The 17,827-nt window shown below is 38.9% G+C and overlaps 1 protein-coding gene across 4 annotated transcripts in view; it reads left to right on the plus strand.

The window, feature by feature from the left end:
• The window catches only part of EPHA7 (EPH receptor A7), a 169,170-nt gene that overhangs the window by 130,219 nt on the left and 21,124 nt on the right, over positions 1-17,827 (plus strand). For 3 of the 4 annotated variants that reach the window (XM_040598999.1, XM_040598998.1, XM_040598996.1), the window contains exons 8-14: positions 3,034-3,142; positions 3,842-3,897; positions 7,834-7,959; positions 12,215-12,400; positions 12,979-13,040; positions 14,012-14,221; positions 15,299-15,448. In XM_040598999.1, coding sequence (XP_040454933.1) covers positions 3,034-3,142; positions 3,842-3,897; positions 7,834-7,959; positions 12,215-12,400; positions 12,979-13,040; positions 14,012-14,221; positions 15,299-15,448 — 899 coding nt within the window. The remainder of the gene's footprint in view (positions 1-3,033; positions 3,143-3,841; positions 3,898-7,833; positions 7,960-12,214; positions 12,401-12,978; positions 13,041-14,011; positions 14,222-15,298; positions 15,449-17,827) is intronic. The other variant, XM_040598997.1, reaches the window with a different exon arrangement.

Below are 17,827 nucleotides of genomic sequence, written 5' to 3' on the forward strand. Positions count from 1 at the left end.
TTCACCATCAACCTCCACGGCTGCAGGGCACAGCCTGCCTCGCCATGGCCTTCACCACGGGCTGCAGGGGACTCTCCGCCCCAGCGCATGGAGCACCTCCTGCCCTCCTTCATCACTGGCCTTCGCGTCTGCAGAGTTGTTGGTCTCACAGTCTTACTCCTCTCTCTCGCTGGTGCAGATTCCCACCCTGCTCCTTCCTAACGCGCTATCTCAGAGGTGCTACCACCATCGCTGATGGCCTTGGCCTTGGCCAGCGGTGGGTCCATCTTAGAGCTGCCTGGCGTTGGCTTTATTGTACATGGGGGAAGCTTCTGGCATCTTCTCACAGAAGCCACCCCTGTAGCCCCTCTGCTACCAAAACCTTGCCACACAAACCCACTATAGTAATATTTGGCCTACATGAATCCAATATATCATTGAAGCTTTCATGGTGGACTTCATTAGGAATTCTTTTCTGGAAATCATACGTTTCAGGTTGCTTTCATGAGAAAACATCACTGGAGGAGCAGCACAGCTTTTACAGCTGATCTTTTTTAAATCCTACAGGGTGTTTGGATATCCATTCCCCATCCCTACAACCCTGTATTTAAAAAAAGATTGTTTAAACTCCTTTAAATTAAGCATTGCCTCCTTCATTTGGATACACAAATATCATCATTGCCCAAGTTCCAGATCCCTGTCCCACCCTCCGAGCACAGGTTAAGCAGAGGAACGGGCAGACTTCCCTGTCCTGCTGGTGGTTCCTTGCCATCACCATTGTGTCAGCACCAGTGACAGGTAACCATGCCAGGCACCCCCTGAAGGGATCATCTACACTTCAAAAGCATTCCTTGAAGAACACTCCAGCACCTCTGTTTCTGGCAAACTGCAGTGATCATTCCAGAATCTGGTTTCTGATTCACCCATACACTAACAGACTGAGTTTATCGCGCAGAAGAGAGAAGCAGCACAGGGTACCTGAACAGAGGTACTGTCTTAGACCGGCATCTCTGAATTTGTACTGGACCATGCTCACAATCAGACCTTTTTCTTTTTTTTTTAAGATGTAAAAATACATCATACATTGCATCTCGCCTACCTTAGCAGTTGGCCGGTGTACCATGTCCCCAGTATCTTCCAGAACCCAAATAACATCCTGACCTTGCTTCTAGAATGTGCCAGTACCCAAAATCTGAGGCAGTAATGCAGAGACCCACTCACATATGCCAACCTCCATGCACTCAACTCGGCTGCTAGGTTAGGCGACGGTCTGGGCTGGGTGTTTTTCCAGACTCGGTTAGATGGATGCAGCTTTGCAGCCTGGCCATTGTGACAGTATGCTGCCTCTTCTTGTCTTCCAAGTGAGGTTTGCACTGAAGTTCAAAGGCAGAAGGGAACAGGTTTAGGACATGCTGTATTTTACATAAATTTGACATTGTTTGGGGTTGTCTGCTTGGATGGCCTGGTGAAGTTACAGGAACTGAGTTGTGTTGCTTATGCCCCCGCTCTCTTGCATGAGATAATGACCGCTGATTGCCTGAAAGTTCCACAAGTGGGATGCATGCAGGCCTGTAGTAGCTTTCTAGTGACCTGGCTATCTCAGAAAGTTGTAGTTACTCAAAGATCAGTATTTGTTCATTTCAGTTAAAGACCTGCATGAATAATGAGATCTTCCTCATCTGCATTAGGTAGAACACAGAAAAATTGCAAGGTTTCTTTAGGAAATAAAATTGAAGGGAGAGAAAGATATTTACCCCCAGTGCAGATTATTCTATATCTGTGTAGTATAACAAGGGGTTTGTTATTCTGGGGGGAAGCAGTTAGTACACGTCAGTGTCAGTGACTGAATAAATCATGTGGACTGGCTCACTTCTCCCAAGATAAAGCAAAGAAAAGACCGGGGTTTTTGTTTCTAGGGGAACCTCTGAAGTCTGCAACATGAACCTGATTCTGTGGAATTCATCAAATCTTTGTGTAGACGTTTCTGTTCAGTTACCACTACCAGCATTTAACCGTATTAACATACCATCAATGATTTAGTTAATCAGCTATCAGTTGGGTCTCCTTTTTTTCCCCCTCTTTGATATCTCTGCTGCTTCCAGGTGACTCACACTTTCACAGTCCCTTACTCAGCACCACTACCTGATGTCTCCTCCTTTATTTTACAGTCTCCGGGGCTAGAGCCGCGCTGTTACAAACCAGCATAGAGTTCAGTAAAGCTGTGCTCATTTAATGCACCTGAGTACATGGCCACCCTCATTAGATGTCGGACAAGCAATGTATTTAACAAGCCTTGAGGTTTCTCGGGCTAAGTATTTACATCCTCAGTTTACATTAATGTGTCATGCATACATTTGCATTTATTAATAGCACAGGCATATCTGAATTACAACAGCAATAATGGGTGGATATTTTAGCATGTAAATTCTCTGCAGCATGGAGAATTCCATTTTGTGTGCGTGGAAGCACCTTTTCATTGCTAACAGAAACAAATGATGAATAATAATAGCAATTACAATTACTAATAACAGTAAGAGATAGAAATATGCTAACTAGGAAATCTGTGTTAATAGTTATTGTTTCATCTCAAACATTCTTTTTATAGGTAAGACACCATCAAAGTAATTTCAACCAGTTTTAGAGGGGAGGCTAGAAGCAGAGCTCCGCAGGGATTACTCTCCTGCTGTGCCCCTTGCAGGGATATAGAGGTATTCCCTTTGAGGAAGGAGTCAATCACTGAGCAAAACAGAAGGCAGCGCAGCCGTAGGAGGGGTTGGAAGAGGCTGGTGCTGGTGCTGTCTTTCGGCTAATGGCTGCACCACTTCGGCCAAGTCAGGTCCAGAATAGCTCCTTTTTATTCCCTGTAGATGATCATTAGCTGATCCAGCATTTGGATGAATTTCCAGTGGAGGCCCTTCTTTAGATTATCAGTGTAATGGTTCCAGGCAAAGGTAAACTAATGGTCTGCAGTTCATGATGGTTGACTTATTTTTTTTGCAGTTCCTTTGTAGGGAATAATTTTAAACTAATCTCTGCTTTGTGCTCCATTTGTAGCCACGGCTGTTTCCAGTGAACAGAATCCTGTTATTATTATAGCTGTGGTTGCTGTGGCAGGAACCATCATCCTGGTCTTCATGGTGTTTGGATTCATCATCGGGAGAAGGTATTGCACCTTGCACAGGCATAAGCACATGACCCCACTTTTGTGAAGTCTAATAGTCTAATAGTCACATAGTCTAATCTGGGATAGTAATTTGCAAAATTGAAATGGTAGTAATTTTTCGTAAGGACAAATTTCATTTAAATCCCGTTATCAATTATACAGTTCATCCTTTTACTTTGGCAAGACACACTTCAATCAAGATGTTCTTTTTGTCCTATGTAAATGTGCTGTAAGAGGAACCCCTAGCAGGTTCTTTACCTGTACTCCTCAAAGTCTGTCTTTCTGTTCAGTTTTCTCACGTGGAGAAGTCTGACACTTTATCTGATCAGCCTTTAAATGACTTTACATTCAAGAAAAAGAGGCAAAGCAGTAAGTTTAAGAATACCCTCATGTAAAACAGTGTTCTACTTTCAAGTTCTTTAATCCTCTGTCTTATCCGCAGAAGCTTTTCACCAGAACTAGAATTTTCTCTTTAGGACCTGTCCCAACTGGTATTTGGTACAAAAGCCTTTTGATTGCAACTGTTCATGATTTATTTAAAACTCTGCTGTCAAGAGAATTATAACTGAAATTTTCAAAGGGCCTACAGCAGTTAGGTGCTCAGTGCCTGGAAATCCCAGCCTGCAGAACTGATGTTGTCAGGACCTTAGATATGAGGAAGTCTTTAATTCCCAGTGAAACTGGTGTCTTTCTTTTCAGGCATTGTGGCTATAGCAAAGCTGATCAGGAAGGGGATGAAGAACTTTACTTTCATTGTAAGTGTTTTGTTTTTTTTTTTCTTTCCCCCTTTTCAAACTGCAATAGTGTAGACAATACTAAAACAACACTCCATGAAAGACAAAGCCCTAAGAAATTTAAAAATGCTGTGTAAATAGCAGGTGGAAGGTTAAATACTGGAAACGTGACCTACACAAAAAGGATGCAGATTAAAGTCAGCATTGCTCACACAGACGGTTTGATTTCTATACGTGTGTGTGATATACTGTTGTTTTCATTCTGCTTTTTTTTTCCCCCCTCCTGGTTGCTTTGAATACATGTTTCACACCGTCCTAATGATCCCTCTGAGGTGCAGTATTTGAGAGACCTTCGGCTAAGTGACTGTATGATCTTTACCTCAAGAAAACTTCAGATTAAGAAAGTGTGGGTCATTGCACCACCCTAACAATGAAGCTGTTATGCTAAAAAGCTGTTTTCTGCTGCTGTGAATATTGTAGCTTCAAATGTACAAAACATAATGTCCTTAAAAATTGAATATTTAATATGAAAAGAAAGGTCAGCTACTTCATTACCGTTCTCTGTTCTAGAATCACTTGCCTGGCTAAGAGTAGTACCTGAAGCCTCTCGTTAAAATCTAACATCTGAACTTATGCTAGAACCCTGGGAAAAATCAATAAAATACATCTTTCTTAGGTTAATGACAGTTGAAAATTTAAAGGGAGAGGAAGGTTTATCCAACAATAGTTTCAGTTTTATCAAAATATTTTTTAAAAAAATTCTTATTTTGGCCCTTTCGCATTTCAGTTGTAATATCATTTTGACATGAAAAATTAAAAATGTTTTCATTTCTTTTAGGATCAATCATTAACTCAGGAAGCATGCTAAAACTAAGTTGGAAAATTATTTTGAAAATCCGGAATTGCAGATTCACATAATAAAATTAAACTGAATATAGGTTCTGTCACAGAACAATGCCTGGGTTTCCAGTCTTCTCCTATACGTGATAACTCTCATATCAGTAGAACTTGCCATTTAGTCATGTTATGCTGTTTGTAGCCTTTTTTATCTACCAATAATTGCAGCTGCAGCTTAAATCCATCAGATTCACATTTTTTTTAAAAAAGAAAGCAGTATGGCTTATCTTAAATAATGTTAAAATCATGCGCTATTATCAGAACGTAATGTCACATGGAGAATGAAGTAGCCACTAGTGACAAATTTATCACATCTTTCTAATGCATGCCTCTAAACAAGTAGTTCTAGCCAAAGCTCTACTCAAAGACAGATCCAGGCTTCTGTTTTACCTTTCTGCCCTGAAAAAAATCAGATCAGCTGGAATTTGTTCATGCTCCCTGGGGTTGGGTGTGTTACTACCCAAATCATTTAAATGCAGTATTAAACTAAGTAGTGACATCATTGCAGCTTTTGTCAATCAATTCGTAATCTGTACAAAAAAAGGTGGAAAATAATAATGGCATAGGAATTATTTATCATGCATTTTGCAGTGCAGCTGATTTTAAAGGATCCATCAAAAATCTGATGTTACTTAAATGTTGCTATTCTGGGAGTGATAGATTTGAAATTTGCCTCTCACAGATGCATTTTAAGCTTTTCACGTCTTTAGAAGAGCTACTACTTTCACTTTTAACATCCCCCATTATGTCCTTGAAGGAAAAGATCAACTATGTATCCTTGTATGTCAGTACATAAACAAAAAGAATATGCTAGCTAAATAATCTCTTTCCTTGTCTCCATTATTGGTGACATTTTTTGCTTCAATGAAAACGTAAGTGACTTAATATGAAAGCTGCTACTTAGTGATTAATAGTTGATCCAAAAATGGTGAGACTTTATAAGTGTCCGTTTCGCTCAGTTTACTTTCAAGAAATGTGGTTATCCAGCAAATCAGTCAGAGCAGTTATCATACACAGTCTTTTTAAAATCACAGCACCAAATATAAGTCACTTTTGCCAAGCTAGTGTTTCATTCTCTGTTGATTGACTGTGTAGTATTTAAACTTATTTTATAACCATGTACAGAATGAGACGGAACCCAGGTCTGTGGTCACCAGCTTGGTCACAGAGCTGTGCACACTAGTTTGGTGTCCTTTTGCTCCATAACATCTAGACAACCTTCTTCTGTCCTGAGGTGCCAGACTGAGGTTTCAAAAACATAACTTACGACAATCACTTACTTAGAAGTAACCTTTTTTTTTAAAGCAGGCCTTAAAGCACTGTATTTAATAGAGTATCACGTATTTCCTTTCAGTCCCCCTCAACTCTTTGTGACCTCAAGTGCTACACTTGAAGATACAAGTACAACTGAGGAGTTTAGTCAAGCAATTCAGATTTATATTTGGTTTCCTCCTACCATTTTCTTCTAAAAATGTCTTCAAATCCAGGCCAGCATTATTTCGCGTTGGTATGCCAGGATAGCCTTGGCCTGTCAAAATGTTTTATGACAGCCTGAATAAATGACCATCAGACGCCCACCTGAGATTTGCAAGGTTACCTCCAATCCTGGCCCCTTATTGCAAACAGAAGAGGATGGCTCCTTCTCCGTGTCCCTGTCTGAAAGCACTATTATAGGAAGTTAACCTATTGCTCTCTTCTCATTTTCTCTGTAGTCTTTCTTGGTTTTAAGAAATAAATATTTATAATTGTAAGAATTTGTAGTGTTATCAATACAATTGGAAGAACACCTATTTAAATACATTATGTGGCAGATAACACCTGGGCAACATTTCAAATAATTTCTCTGGTTGTAAATTCATTAGCTTACTCAAACAATTTATCTAGCTTTTTCTTTCCTTTGAGGGCTTAGGGTTTTTTTGGTCAGTAATACAATCTGAAACATAAATACTCATGATTGTTAAGCAATTTTTCAGTATGTTTTAAAAATTAAAATATTTTACGTTCAATTAAAAGATTATAAAGCAACCATAAATTATTTATGTTTTGTATTGACTTTTGATCCGATACGTGTATATCGGTATATCAATTAGCAGAGGAACACTCTTGCATTTTCAAGTTGAGTTTTAATTCAGTGATTCAATTACAGCTCAAGACTGTAATCCTTGTGAGCTGAATTTATTTCATAAAAATTGCTTGATTAATACATTGCCAGGGTTGCTCTACTTTCACCAGAAGAGCAAAAAATAATTTTCCTGAATCAGCAGCAAACTAAGGGAAAAAAATACATGCTGGCCAAAGTGCTACACTGCCTGAGTAGCTCCAAGTGCTATACTGGAGAAAGTTGCTGCTGATTATTCACTTTGGTGCTTGAGACAGGGAATAATTGTGCCACAAACCCCACTTTCCCTTCTTATGCCTTTAAAAGTCGATGACAAGTGTTTCTCATGTTTGTGTTCTAATGCAAGAAACATACCTGATGTATGTTAGGTATAAGAAATATACCTAAGGTTATAAATTCTAGGTGCTGTGAATACTTTAGCTTGGCTATTGCTACAGTCTGTAAATAATAATCTATTCAGTAGTTTAAGCAAATTGAAGCAGGTAGAGGAGCCTTTCAAATCCCACTAGAAGACTGAGATAACATAAAGAAATGCTGTTTATGCAACCTGGGAAAAGAGGATAAGCTGCTGTCCTTACACAGAAGAGAAAGTTTCACCTCTTCTGTTGGTCTTATACCCCTTCCCCTGCTTTATTTTTGCTCCCCCTCAACCCTTGCATTCATTCCATTGAGCACTATTTAATATTTGTTACTTATTTTGCTTCAAGGTGGAGATGCAGATGCTGATGTTAGTCATTTGTGGTGATGGGATTGTGTACTTGTGTCAGCATGCTTGCAGATGATGTCTAAAACTAAGGTTGCCTCTCAGAGCGGCTCTGACTCAGGCAGCGTGGAAGTAGGTTCACTCTTCCAAGGAGCACTCTGCATAATGAAATTCCTGGGCTGGCTGCACAATAAGTACCTTTGCTTCATCACAGTCACGCTTTCTTACATCATTACAGTTAAATTTCCAGGCACCAAAACCTACATTGACCCTGAAACCTACGAGGACCCAAATAGAGCTGTCCATCAATTCGCCAAGGAGCTAGATGCCTCTTGTATTAAAATTGAGCGTGTGATTGGTGCAGGTAAGGCTGCCGTGGCTTCCTGATTCAACTGTTCCATTTAGCCGGGATCGAAGCTCATACATCATAATGACAGGCAAATAATTATACCTCAGGTATAGAAGAACTTTTTGCATTTGCCAGAGTGGTTAAGAGCAATGAAGCTGCACTCGCTTGTAAAATCTAAAAACAAACAGGAGGAAAAAACCCAACAAACCCCAAATAAGTAAACGAAGAGTCTTGCTTGACATTGAAAGCTTGTGGGCTTCTAATTCGGTATCTGCTGTTAAAAATGCAACTGGGGGGAGGGGGGAAGTTTGCTGCCTATTATTTACTGTCAGAGTAAAGGTGTCAGGCACGAGTGCAAATTCTGCTCGCTTTCCTTTTGCAAGTGGGCTTTTTGACCTCTGAACTTTTTTTCATGTGAGTAAGGAAAACTGGCTGCAGCACAAAATCTTAGAGACTAGGAAGGTCTTGTTTCTGTATAACAAAATCTTCCCTAAGGCTGTTTTCTCTTCTACCATTTTTCTTTTTGATATTTTATGAATACAAAAAAGTTATTGTTTAACTTCTCATGACTGATTGTAATTGCACCAGCATTACATTGCTTTTCTTCCTCTTGAACTGTCTACCACCTACTTAAGCCATGGTGTTCATGCTCTAAAAAGGCAGTTTCATTTGTTTGCATTAATAAGATATGTGACATTTTTATTGCAGTACTCCATGTAGTGAAATTAAGTTTCCATGGGTAAGAAAAAAATCAAATACTTTGGATTCCTGGAGGAAATGTTCTTTTGCTTTCCTGTTGTTTTATAGAAGTATTAGTAGAACACTTTTAAAGTCACCCTGTAGTTTGGCATGCACTGTAAATTACATACTGTGGTATTATTTTAAAAGAGAAAAAGAAATATCTCTAAAATAAACTGGTTTACCTGTAGAAAAAAAAAAACCCTTTACACTTAGAATTCTCAATGCCTCTCTAAAGTAACCTCACACATGTTGAAACGTGTCTTAATCAAGTAGTAGTTCCATTGAAATTAAAAACACTGCTGAGCAAATTATTCGTTCAGATGACTAAGAGCATAAGAATCCAGCCCCTGCTAACTAGTAATTTTTGTGATGGTAGAATGGCAGCATCTCTTCTAATAAATAGGCAGTAGACCAGATTTAAATACAAGATTAGCATAGAAAAATTCCTGAGCTTTATCTTTTGCTTTGAGTTAAAAAACTGTCAGCATAGCAGCAGTTCAGAGCACAGAGATATGTTCAGTTGGACTTTGCTGATACCTTCTGAGCTAAATGCTGAAAACACTTCAGCTGCAGAGTATACACTTTAAAATGTAGCTTCACTGTTGTAACAGACTAATTCCAGGATGTTAGCTTTGTTGACCACAGATGAATTTATTCTTACTTTTAATGAGTATAACTGATAGCAAAAAAAATTACTGTGTGTCAGCAGTCATTCTGAAGAAAGTTAGTAAGAAGTGCTATGGTGAAAGCATGTTGTGTGGGGGGTTTAGCTATGGCTTTAACTTCTTGATGTAGGTAGGGAACAGGAGTTAAATGAAATGCAGTCCAGGAACAATAGAATGTTAAGGACCCAAAGAAGCAACGGAAACTCGTACATCAAAGAATAACGCGGAATTTCTGCTAGTGACGGCACCAGAACAACCACTTAGCAGTCTCAATACGCATTATCAGCAATGCTGGCCACATCAACTATTGAGTAGTGCCATGTCTCTCTCAAACAGGGTGCAAGTATGCTTGTGCTCAGTCTGTACAAGGGATATGTGATTTCCTTGCCAATATTTTCGTTACCATCCCTCTGTGACCACCTATCAGATACAAAATACAGTGTCCACTATACTGAGCCCTTGTTCGTGCCACACATCCTTTGTTTTAGCCTCTGAGCTGAGCTAGTGGCTGTGCAGCTGTGCAGTATTCACACTTTGGTTGTCATATTTTCTGGATTGGTTTTGGGCATAATTTCAGCTGCATAGACTACATTATTGGGAATAAAAGTAGTTCATTGGCTAGTGTCCTGGCCTGGAAAGCATAACATCTAAGTTCAGGTTTCTGGTTTGCCTGAGTGTGAGTGATCTGCTTTTGGAAGTAAATCAAAATCAGATCACAGAGAGCTGGAAAGGAGTTTAGCTTTAGTGTCTCCTGTGCCAAGTATCCTAATTACCTGGCTCTGAAGTATCACACACACACACTCTTATACTCGCATCTTGTGTTCAGCATGGAACAAAAACAATTTTGGAAGGTACTACTAGAGAAAACTGTTATCCTTTAGTAAGTTCTTGTGGCTAGAAACTGTGAGTGGGGTGAGTTCTGAATTCGTTAATAGTCATCCGTATTGTTAGTGAAGTGCAGGAGAGAAGTTAAGGCACCAGGCTAAGGGCATGAGTAGCCAGTTGCTATGTGTTTAACAGCTATGCCTCATGGTATTCATAGCTGTGACGTGGGTATGCAGACCACAACTCCAGTGCCCAGGGGTGGTTTGGGCTAATGCCTCACCAGTAGGGGCAGGAACGGTTGTACTCGGTCTGGCTGATTATCTCAGGTACAGCACGGTGTTAGGAGAGGTATGTGGAGCTGATCTGAGCTAACCTTAATTCATCTAGTGTAAAACAGGAGGGAGAGGAATTCAGTTCTGTGTGCAGTCATCTCCTGTGAGACTCATAAAATGAGCCACGCTGAGGGGAGATTTGACCGAGCAAGTCGATTGGAAATATTAAGGTTCGGTCCAAGTTCTACACTTCTGGTTGGAGAACTGTGAAGCTGAGGCCTAGGTACTGCTTTTTTCTTTCTCTAAGCTCTGCTGTTGAGGGTGACAGGAAAGCAGTAGTGTTAGAACGAAGACGGGACCCTAAACAAGATTTCTCAGAACTCATCTGTTATCAGCATCTACCTCTTCAGGCACCGAGCCCCCTTCCCCAGCGTACCTCTCTCACTGCTAGCCAGGTACCTTGCCTGTGTGCGTGAGCACTGGAGTCCTGATCCCACCGGGTTTGTCAGGCCCTCAGTGTGTGTCCCAAAGGGATTCTCTAATCAAACTCTCTGTGTTAGTCTTTCCTAATTCAATCAGTTTTTTCAGCACTCACCCTAAAACATGTCTTGGATTTAGGTGTGCCTGCATACTCGTGTATACTCAACAGCTTGATGTGAAGGCACTCCACAGGCATGCAGGGAATACATTTCAGATTTGATGTGATTTGGGGGAGGGATGGATCTATTACTTCCATAGTCCAGATAGATCTGCAAAGTACCAGATTGTTAAATATTGTATATATTTCTGGTGCAAAGTACCAGATTGTTAAATTAAATAAAAAATGAATCTTTCTCTTTTTGAAGAGATGTTCCTCTGTATCCAATATATTACTACCCTTTTCTCCTATACATCCCAAAAGACTTTTCTTCCTGGTTACAGATTAGGGGGTCTGTCTTTCTCTTTCTTGTGACGTGGCTGTGAGGCAAGGGACAATCCTTCAATCTTTTACAATCTCTAATAATAGTGACGTAGTTGTACTGCCATTCATCTCCACGCCTTGCATGCTTCCATCCTCTTTCCTGTCCAATGGAGTCCAGTTACTTCTCTCCCAAATTAAGGTTGTTAAGGCTTTTTTTTTAAGTATTCTTGCTGGCTATTTGGCCATTTTTTCTCACATGCTTCTTCAGGTTCCAATTGTCTGCTGGTTTAGAACCTTTTACAAACTTCCAGCATTTGATTGGGTTTGTTTAATGTAACAGAATTATTATAAGTCACACCTATCATTTCATAATCTGGAAAGTAAATTAAGCTGCTTGAAGGTAGTGCTTCATTTAACACTGTAACGATGTTAAATTAAAAGCAGCTATGAAAGAGCTGCCTTTTGAAAGAAAAAAAAAACATCAGATCTAAAGATAGCAAGGAAACCATGTAGAACAGAAAGACGTTTTCACTTAGAAATGGTATTACTAAGTCTATAATAGTATTTTCTTATGGAAGCCACTTCATTTTTATTTTCTATTTTTGAAAAAATGTAACAAATTACTAACAAGTCTTCTAAAAGATTCAAGTAACATGGCTTAACGTGAAGTGTTTTACTCTGCAAGGTACATAGTCAGCAATTAATTTAAAGCACGTGCCTGTCTGCATTCCTAAGTAACCCATTTCAAATGTGAACATTCCCATGTTAAATTTAAACACACACTTAGGCAGCTAGTTGCATCAAGGCATAAAGAGAATATTGATATTATAGTCGGAGTAACTCAGCATCGATTTACTTCATTTTAGGAGAGTTCGGTGAAGTGTGCAGTGGGCGTCTAAAGCTTCCTGGCAAGAGAGATGTTGCGGTAGCCATAAAAACTCTGAAGGTTGGCTACACTGAAAAGCAAAGGAGAGATTTCCTGTGCGAAGCAAGCATCATGGGGCAGTTTGACCACCCCAACGTCGTTCACTTAGAAGGGGTCGTTACCAGAGGTGAGCAGCAGCTTGATCTATCAGTCAAATAACAACATAATGGCAGAAATTACGTTAGCTTATTCATGGTCAAAGATTCAAATTATAAACAGGCTGCACACTCCTAATGGATTTTCTCCTGATGCGTAACTAACTAAAACAATATTGTGTTGTGCTACAACCTGAGGAAAAAATTAAGATGCACGCCTGATTAAAAGATGAAGTACTTCGAAATATATTATTTTTCTAGTTTCATTTAGCCTCAAAGACCATGCAGAGAGATAAGGTTTCTTATGTCCTTTCGTATTATCTGAAGTGTCATTATTGCAGAGTCCCGTTCACACAGCATGAGTTAGGAGAACACACTGACATTTTGATTTGTATGGTTTAATTTCGTGAATCAAGACCATGTTCCATGCAGATATTTATGGACTTATTAGAGCTCAGTAACAGTGCTGGAGGCCTCAGAAATACTCGTTGTCTCAATGGTTCAGTCCTTCAAAGGAATAATGTGTGTTTTATCAAAAAAAGGCACTCCATTTATGTTACAGTTTTTTCAAACAAAATCGGTCTTTTTTTGGTTTTATTTTTTTCCCTAGGGAAACCAGTCATGATTGTAATAGAATACATGGAGAATGGGGCCTTAGATGCATTTCTTAGGGTGAGTATCAAAATGAAAACATATATAGACATATTTTAAGTGATGTATATATTATGTATTGTCACTTTGAAAAACATGGGGTTATATATGTGCACATATATGTATGCGTGCATGATATTCGTATAATTAATATTATTTTCAGGCTAAAATGGAGCTTGATGAATACTAGCAGTTCTCTACGTTATTTCCAAAATGAGAGGATCAGACAGAATCACATGGGAACATTCTAGGAATTTGAGTCATTTAATGTGGCATAGACATGGTGGGTTTTATTATTGCCACCAGCTGAAGTAAAAACCACTGATACCTGAAGCCCAGTCTTCTGCGTTTTGGGAGCAGAATTTTATTATATCAACATGGTGGAAATCAGCACACAAGAATCCCTAATTGGACTATGGTTGTATTTAAGAGAAGAACAAAGGAAAAAGAAATGCAAGTTCACAGCAGTTTAGCATTTTTTTGAGTGTGTGTTCTGAACGGGCCCATTCTGACTCCTCACCAGGTGTACAGGACAGAGATGATGTATAAACACTGTGTAGAGAACAGAAAGATTATGATCGATCGATAAATTCCAAGCTATGCATAACTTTTTCAGTAGCTAGTGTTCCAAAAGGAGGTAGTTCTTATTTTGATACACATAATTATGCTGAGAGATTAAGAGCATATAGGCAAACTATAAAGAGCTGTGCATCAAGTGATCTCTCTTACAAAAGACTTGCCAGGACTTAGCCAGAAATTTATGATTAGCAAGTTTTGCTCCTTCTAGTACATTAGCTACTTACACGTTTCTTAACGGGATGTACTTTTTTATCTCTGAAGAAAATAAAACTTGTGTATGAAGTGAGTTTCTTTGCCCCAGGATGAATTGCCACAGAAGTAGTAAATAAGTAGAAAGCTAAAGTTGTGAAACTAACTGTTATTTCTCTTCTCAGCTATACTAACAAGAATTGCTGCTCCTTTCTTCCCTCCAGAAACATGATGGGCAATTTACAGTCATTCAGCTGGTGGGAATGTTGAGAGGAATTGCTGCTGGAATGAGATATTTGGCCGATATGGGATATGTACACAGGGATCTTGCAGCACGCAATATTCTTGTCAACAGCAACCTTGTTTGTAAAGTATCAGACTTTGGCCTTTCCAGAGTTATAGAAGATGATCCAGAGGCTGTCTACACTACTACTGTAAGAGAAATCAATGGGTTTTCATAGTTTTGAGATGTGGTTATTAAGAAGTGTATCTTCTGGAGAGTGTAAACAAGAGAAATACGTTCATTGCTTGAGAAATGTTAATCAGTGAAAAGGAAAAGAGTTTCTGCCGGAATCTAGCTCTAATTAGGGACTGATATTTTCACAGGAACATACATTTTTATTTCATAAAATCTAAAAATTTTGCATGGTATCTCATTATTCCCTTCCTCATGATTTTCTGTTTGAAAAAATACAGAGGTTTTACCCCTAAAAATTTTAATCATCTCATTTACTATGAGTCAATTAAAATACTTGTAAGCTATTACTATCTTTCAGACTAGGTTTTATCTCACCAAAACGTTGACTAGCTTGAGGCTAGACTGTGACAAAGCTCAACTCCTGTGTTTTCCCTTGCTTTTGGGTGGGACGCTTTTCTTAAATAAGCATTCATCGGGCACACTATGCTCTTTATTCTTTTGTTGAGCCAGCTCCACTTTCCGCCCGTGAGGCCTGCTGTGCTTGTTTTCTCATGCTGAGGGAAGGAGGGGCCCCTGGAATCTGCTCCAACAGGCGCACGGATCAGGAAACCGCACCAGCATTCACGGCTGTCACTCCTGCCACTGGGCTCTAAGTGGGATCCTGGTTTAAAAATGTCAGACCACGATTTCAGAGGAGCTGTATGACAAGTCAGCGGGATTTATATGCACAGGATGAGGTTCCCGTCACCTAGCTTCAGCCAGCCAGGAGTTAAATGACTACTGTAAATCAGACATCTAAGCAGCCCCTTAAAATCAATGGAGAGAGAAGCACTTACAGAGAAATGCAGCCAACTTAGCTTAGACAGGTATCTAAGTTTCTATGGTCCCAGTGTTTTAAGAGCCTAAACTTCCACAGACTGCTTTGAAAATTCTGCAATCGATCAGCTATAGTAGATGATATAAGTGCTGCTTTTGATGTTGATGGAAATAATTGTCAATGTACTCTATGGAAGATTGTATGGAAATTTTGTGAAGAAAAATGAAAATTTTCTTCCTTTTTTTTTTTTTTTTTTTTTTTTTTTTTTGGTCATAGGGTGGAAAAATTCCAGTGAGATGGACAGCTCCAGAAGCTATCCAGTACCGCAAGTTTACATCAGCCAGCGATGTGTGGAGTTATGGAATCGTTATGTGGGAAGTAATGTCTTACGGAGAACGGCCCTACTGGGACATGTCAAATCAAGATGTAGGTTATACTTTGTCTGTTTGTGAGCGCGCGCGTGTGTGTGTGTCTGAGCATGTGTTAGTAAAACAAAAATGACATATTGTAAACACATACATATGTGTTTCACTATACATACATAAAATCAACACAAAACATCAAACATAATACTACGTGCTCTTCACTTTATTACACTTAAGCATAGAAAGAATTATATTTTTTTCCGATAAAAAATAAATCTGAGGTTTCTGAACCTCAGAGCAATGTTTAATCAGTTGAAAAAAAGTTGTTAAAACTCTGAGTGGCAGGTAATGACCTACTTCGGCATTTTCAAGTTAATTATGCTGATTTAACAATATCCTTGTTTGCATAAAATATGACCCAGAGCAACAGGTCAGCAGTAATAGAACAGATGGGTGTTAATCTTGATTTCTGACAAGAGTATCTATTAGTATAGAAGGTACACAGCAAAAAGCCATGCAGGTGAGAAAGATGTCAGAAAGTGTCTCATTTAAAGTTCTTCAGGTCAGGGGCTTGAGTGTGGGGGTTTTTTATTATTTTATTTTTTGATCGAATGATCGACATCAAAGTTGGAAAAAAAAAGATAAAAGTGTAAATGATGAGTCAGTTTGGCACAGTGCAAAGCTGTTAATATTTGACAGGTCTCAGTGTCAAAGATTTCATGGACTGTCAAAATATGGGCAAACAAGTCCTTGGGGCAGAGAAAGAGAAATATTTACATTCCCTAGACACCCAGTAGAGTTTCATTTCTTTTGACACCTTCCTTCTGTACTAGATTCAAACATAAAAGAAGTCTGACAGAAATATATGATGCCTCAAAGGCAAACCTTACCTATCTTTCAGGGAACAATAAGGAAAAACTTTTAAATATGGGAGAAATTTTGGTATTTTCATGTTTCTTGTTGGATTTTGAAAAATATGCCCTCCATTGGAAACTGGAAATAAAGTGCATGACTGAACATTTTTCATAAAACAAAAATTACCACTTCTTGCAGTTTCATTTCTTTTTAGAATCTTACGTGATAATCTTCAATAGCACATAGTTAAAAGGTTAATCAATTGCTTGGTAAAATAATGTCAAATATTCTTGTATGCTGTGATCTTCAAATGTGTCCTCCCAAAACATGTGCACATCCTACCAATCCCCTAGATCAATTTATGATGCAAAAAATTTAGAAAAATCTTATGATTAGTTAGTTATTCTCCTTCATAGTTACCAATGGGAGTATTTAGCTGGAATGAAAAATGCTAAATATGTTTATTTTAATTTTGCATATATACTCAGGCAGTTTATATATCTGACGTGTATCATTTTGCCTAAAATTGGATGTGGGTATAGTCATAGACCAGATTAGATCTCCTAAAAAATATGTCTCCCTTACTTTGGGTCTTTAGATGGCATTTTTTTCATTCTGCCCCTCTTCTTTTAAGTCATTGTTTTAAACTGATGGAGGGTACAAATTTGTGTTGCGATATCTTTTTAAGCAAAAGTCCTCCCTTTAGCAGCAGCCTGGAACGAGGGTACACCAGAAGACCACTCATCCTAGAAGCTCCCCACAGGGGCACTGCGGGTAGAGCACAGATATACAGCGTTCCCTCAGCCTCTCCGAACAGCGGGCTCCCCTCAGTCTAACCCTTGCTGGGAACAGTAGCCCTCAAACTGCTGCACTTTACCCTGGTCTCCTATTAGACTTCCAGTGTTTGCTGGTTCTTACCCTCATTCGGTTACTGACCCTAGTGCACATCAGCTTTTCAGAAAGGGGCAGGAGCTTAGGCTTACGTATTTTTTCTTTTACCTACACCTGGATTTATTACCATTATTATTATTATTTAATATTATTATATAACCAGAAGCAGAGTGATAACATTATATTGTCTGATCCAATTACTCTTATTTAATAGTTCTTCGTTGGCAACCAGTATATATGGTGAACCGACCTGGCCCTCTTCTCATCTACTTTACATCCTCAGATAGCCTGATTATGATAAAAGCATACTTGACTCTTAACAGAGCAGTGTCACCTTTTCTTTTTGCAGCAAAAGCAGAAATTGAAAAACAAATTATGGGAAGTGTAAATAATATAAATCAGTTCTATTAGTAAGAACTCCAGCTGTGTTCTCCTTGTAGCCTTGCTTATTTAAAAAAAAAAAAAAAATAAATCCTGCGTCTGTTTCATTATCTCAGAGTACTGATTTTTTGGAACCCCACCTCCACCTTTCTTAGCAGATTAGACACCTGTAGTTCTAAGTGCCCAAGTTTTGTATAAACTTAAACAAACAAACAAACAGAAACCAAAAAAACCAAACCTTTCCTAGTCTATATTTCACAATGTTTTTCCAGTGTTTTAGATATTCTCAGCAGTTCCATCCATCTCTAGCTAG

Source organism: Falco naumanni, chromosome 6 (assembly GCF_017639655.2).
Source record: "Falco naumanni isolate bFalNau1 chromosome 6, bFalNau1.pat, whole genome shotgun sequence".
Taxonomy (NCBI): Eukaryota; Metazoa; Chordata; class Aves; order Falconiformes; family Falconidae; genus Falco; species Falco naumanni.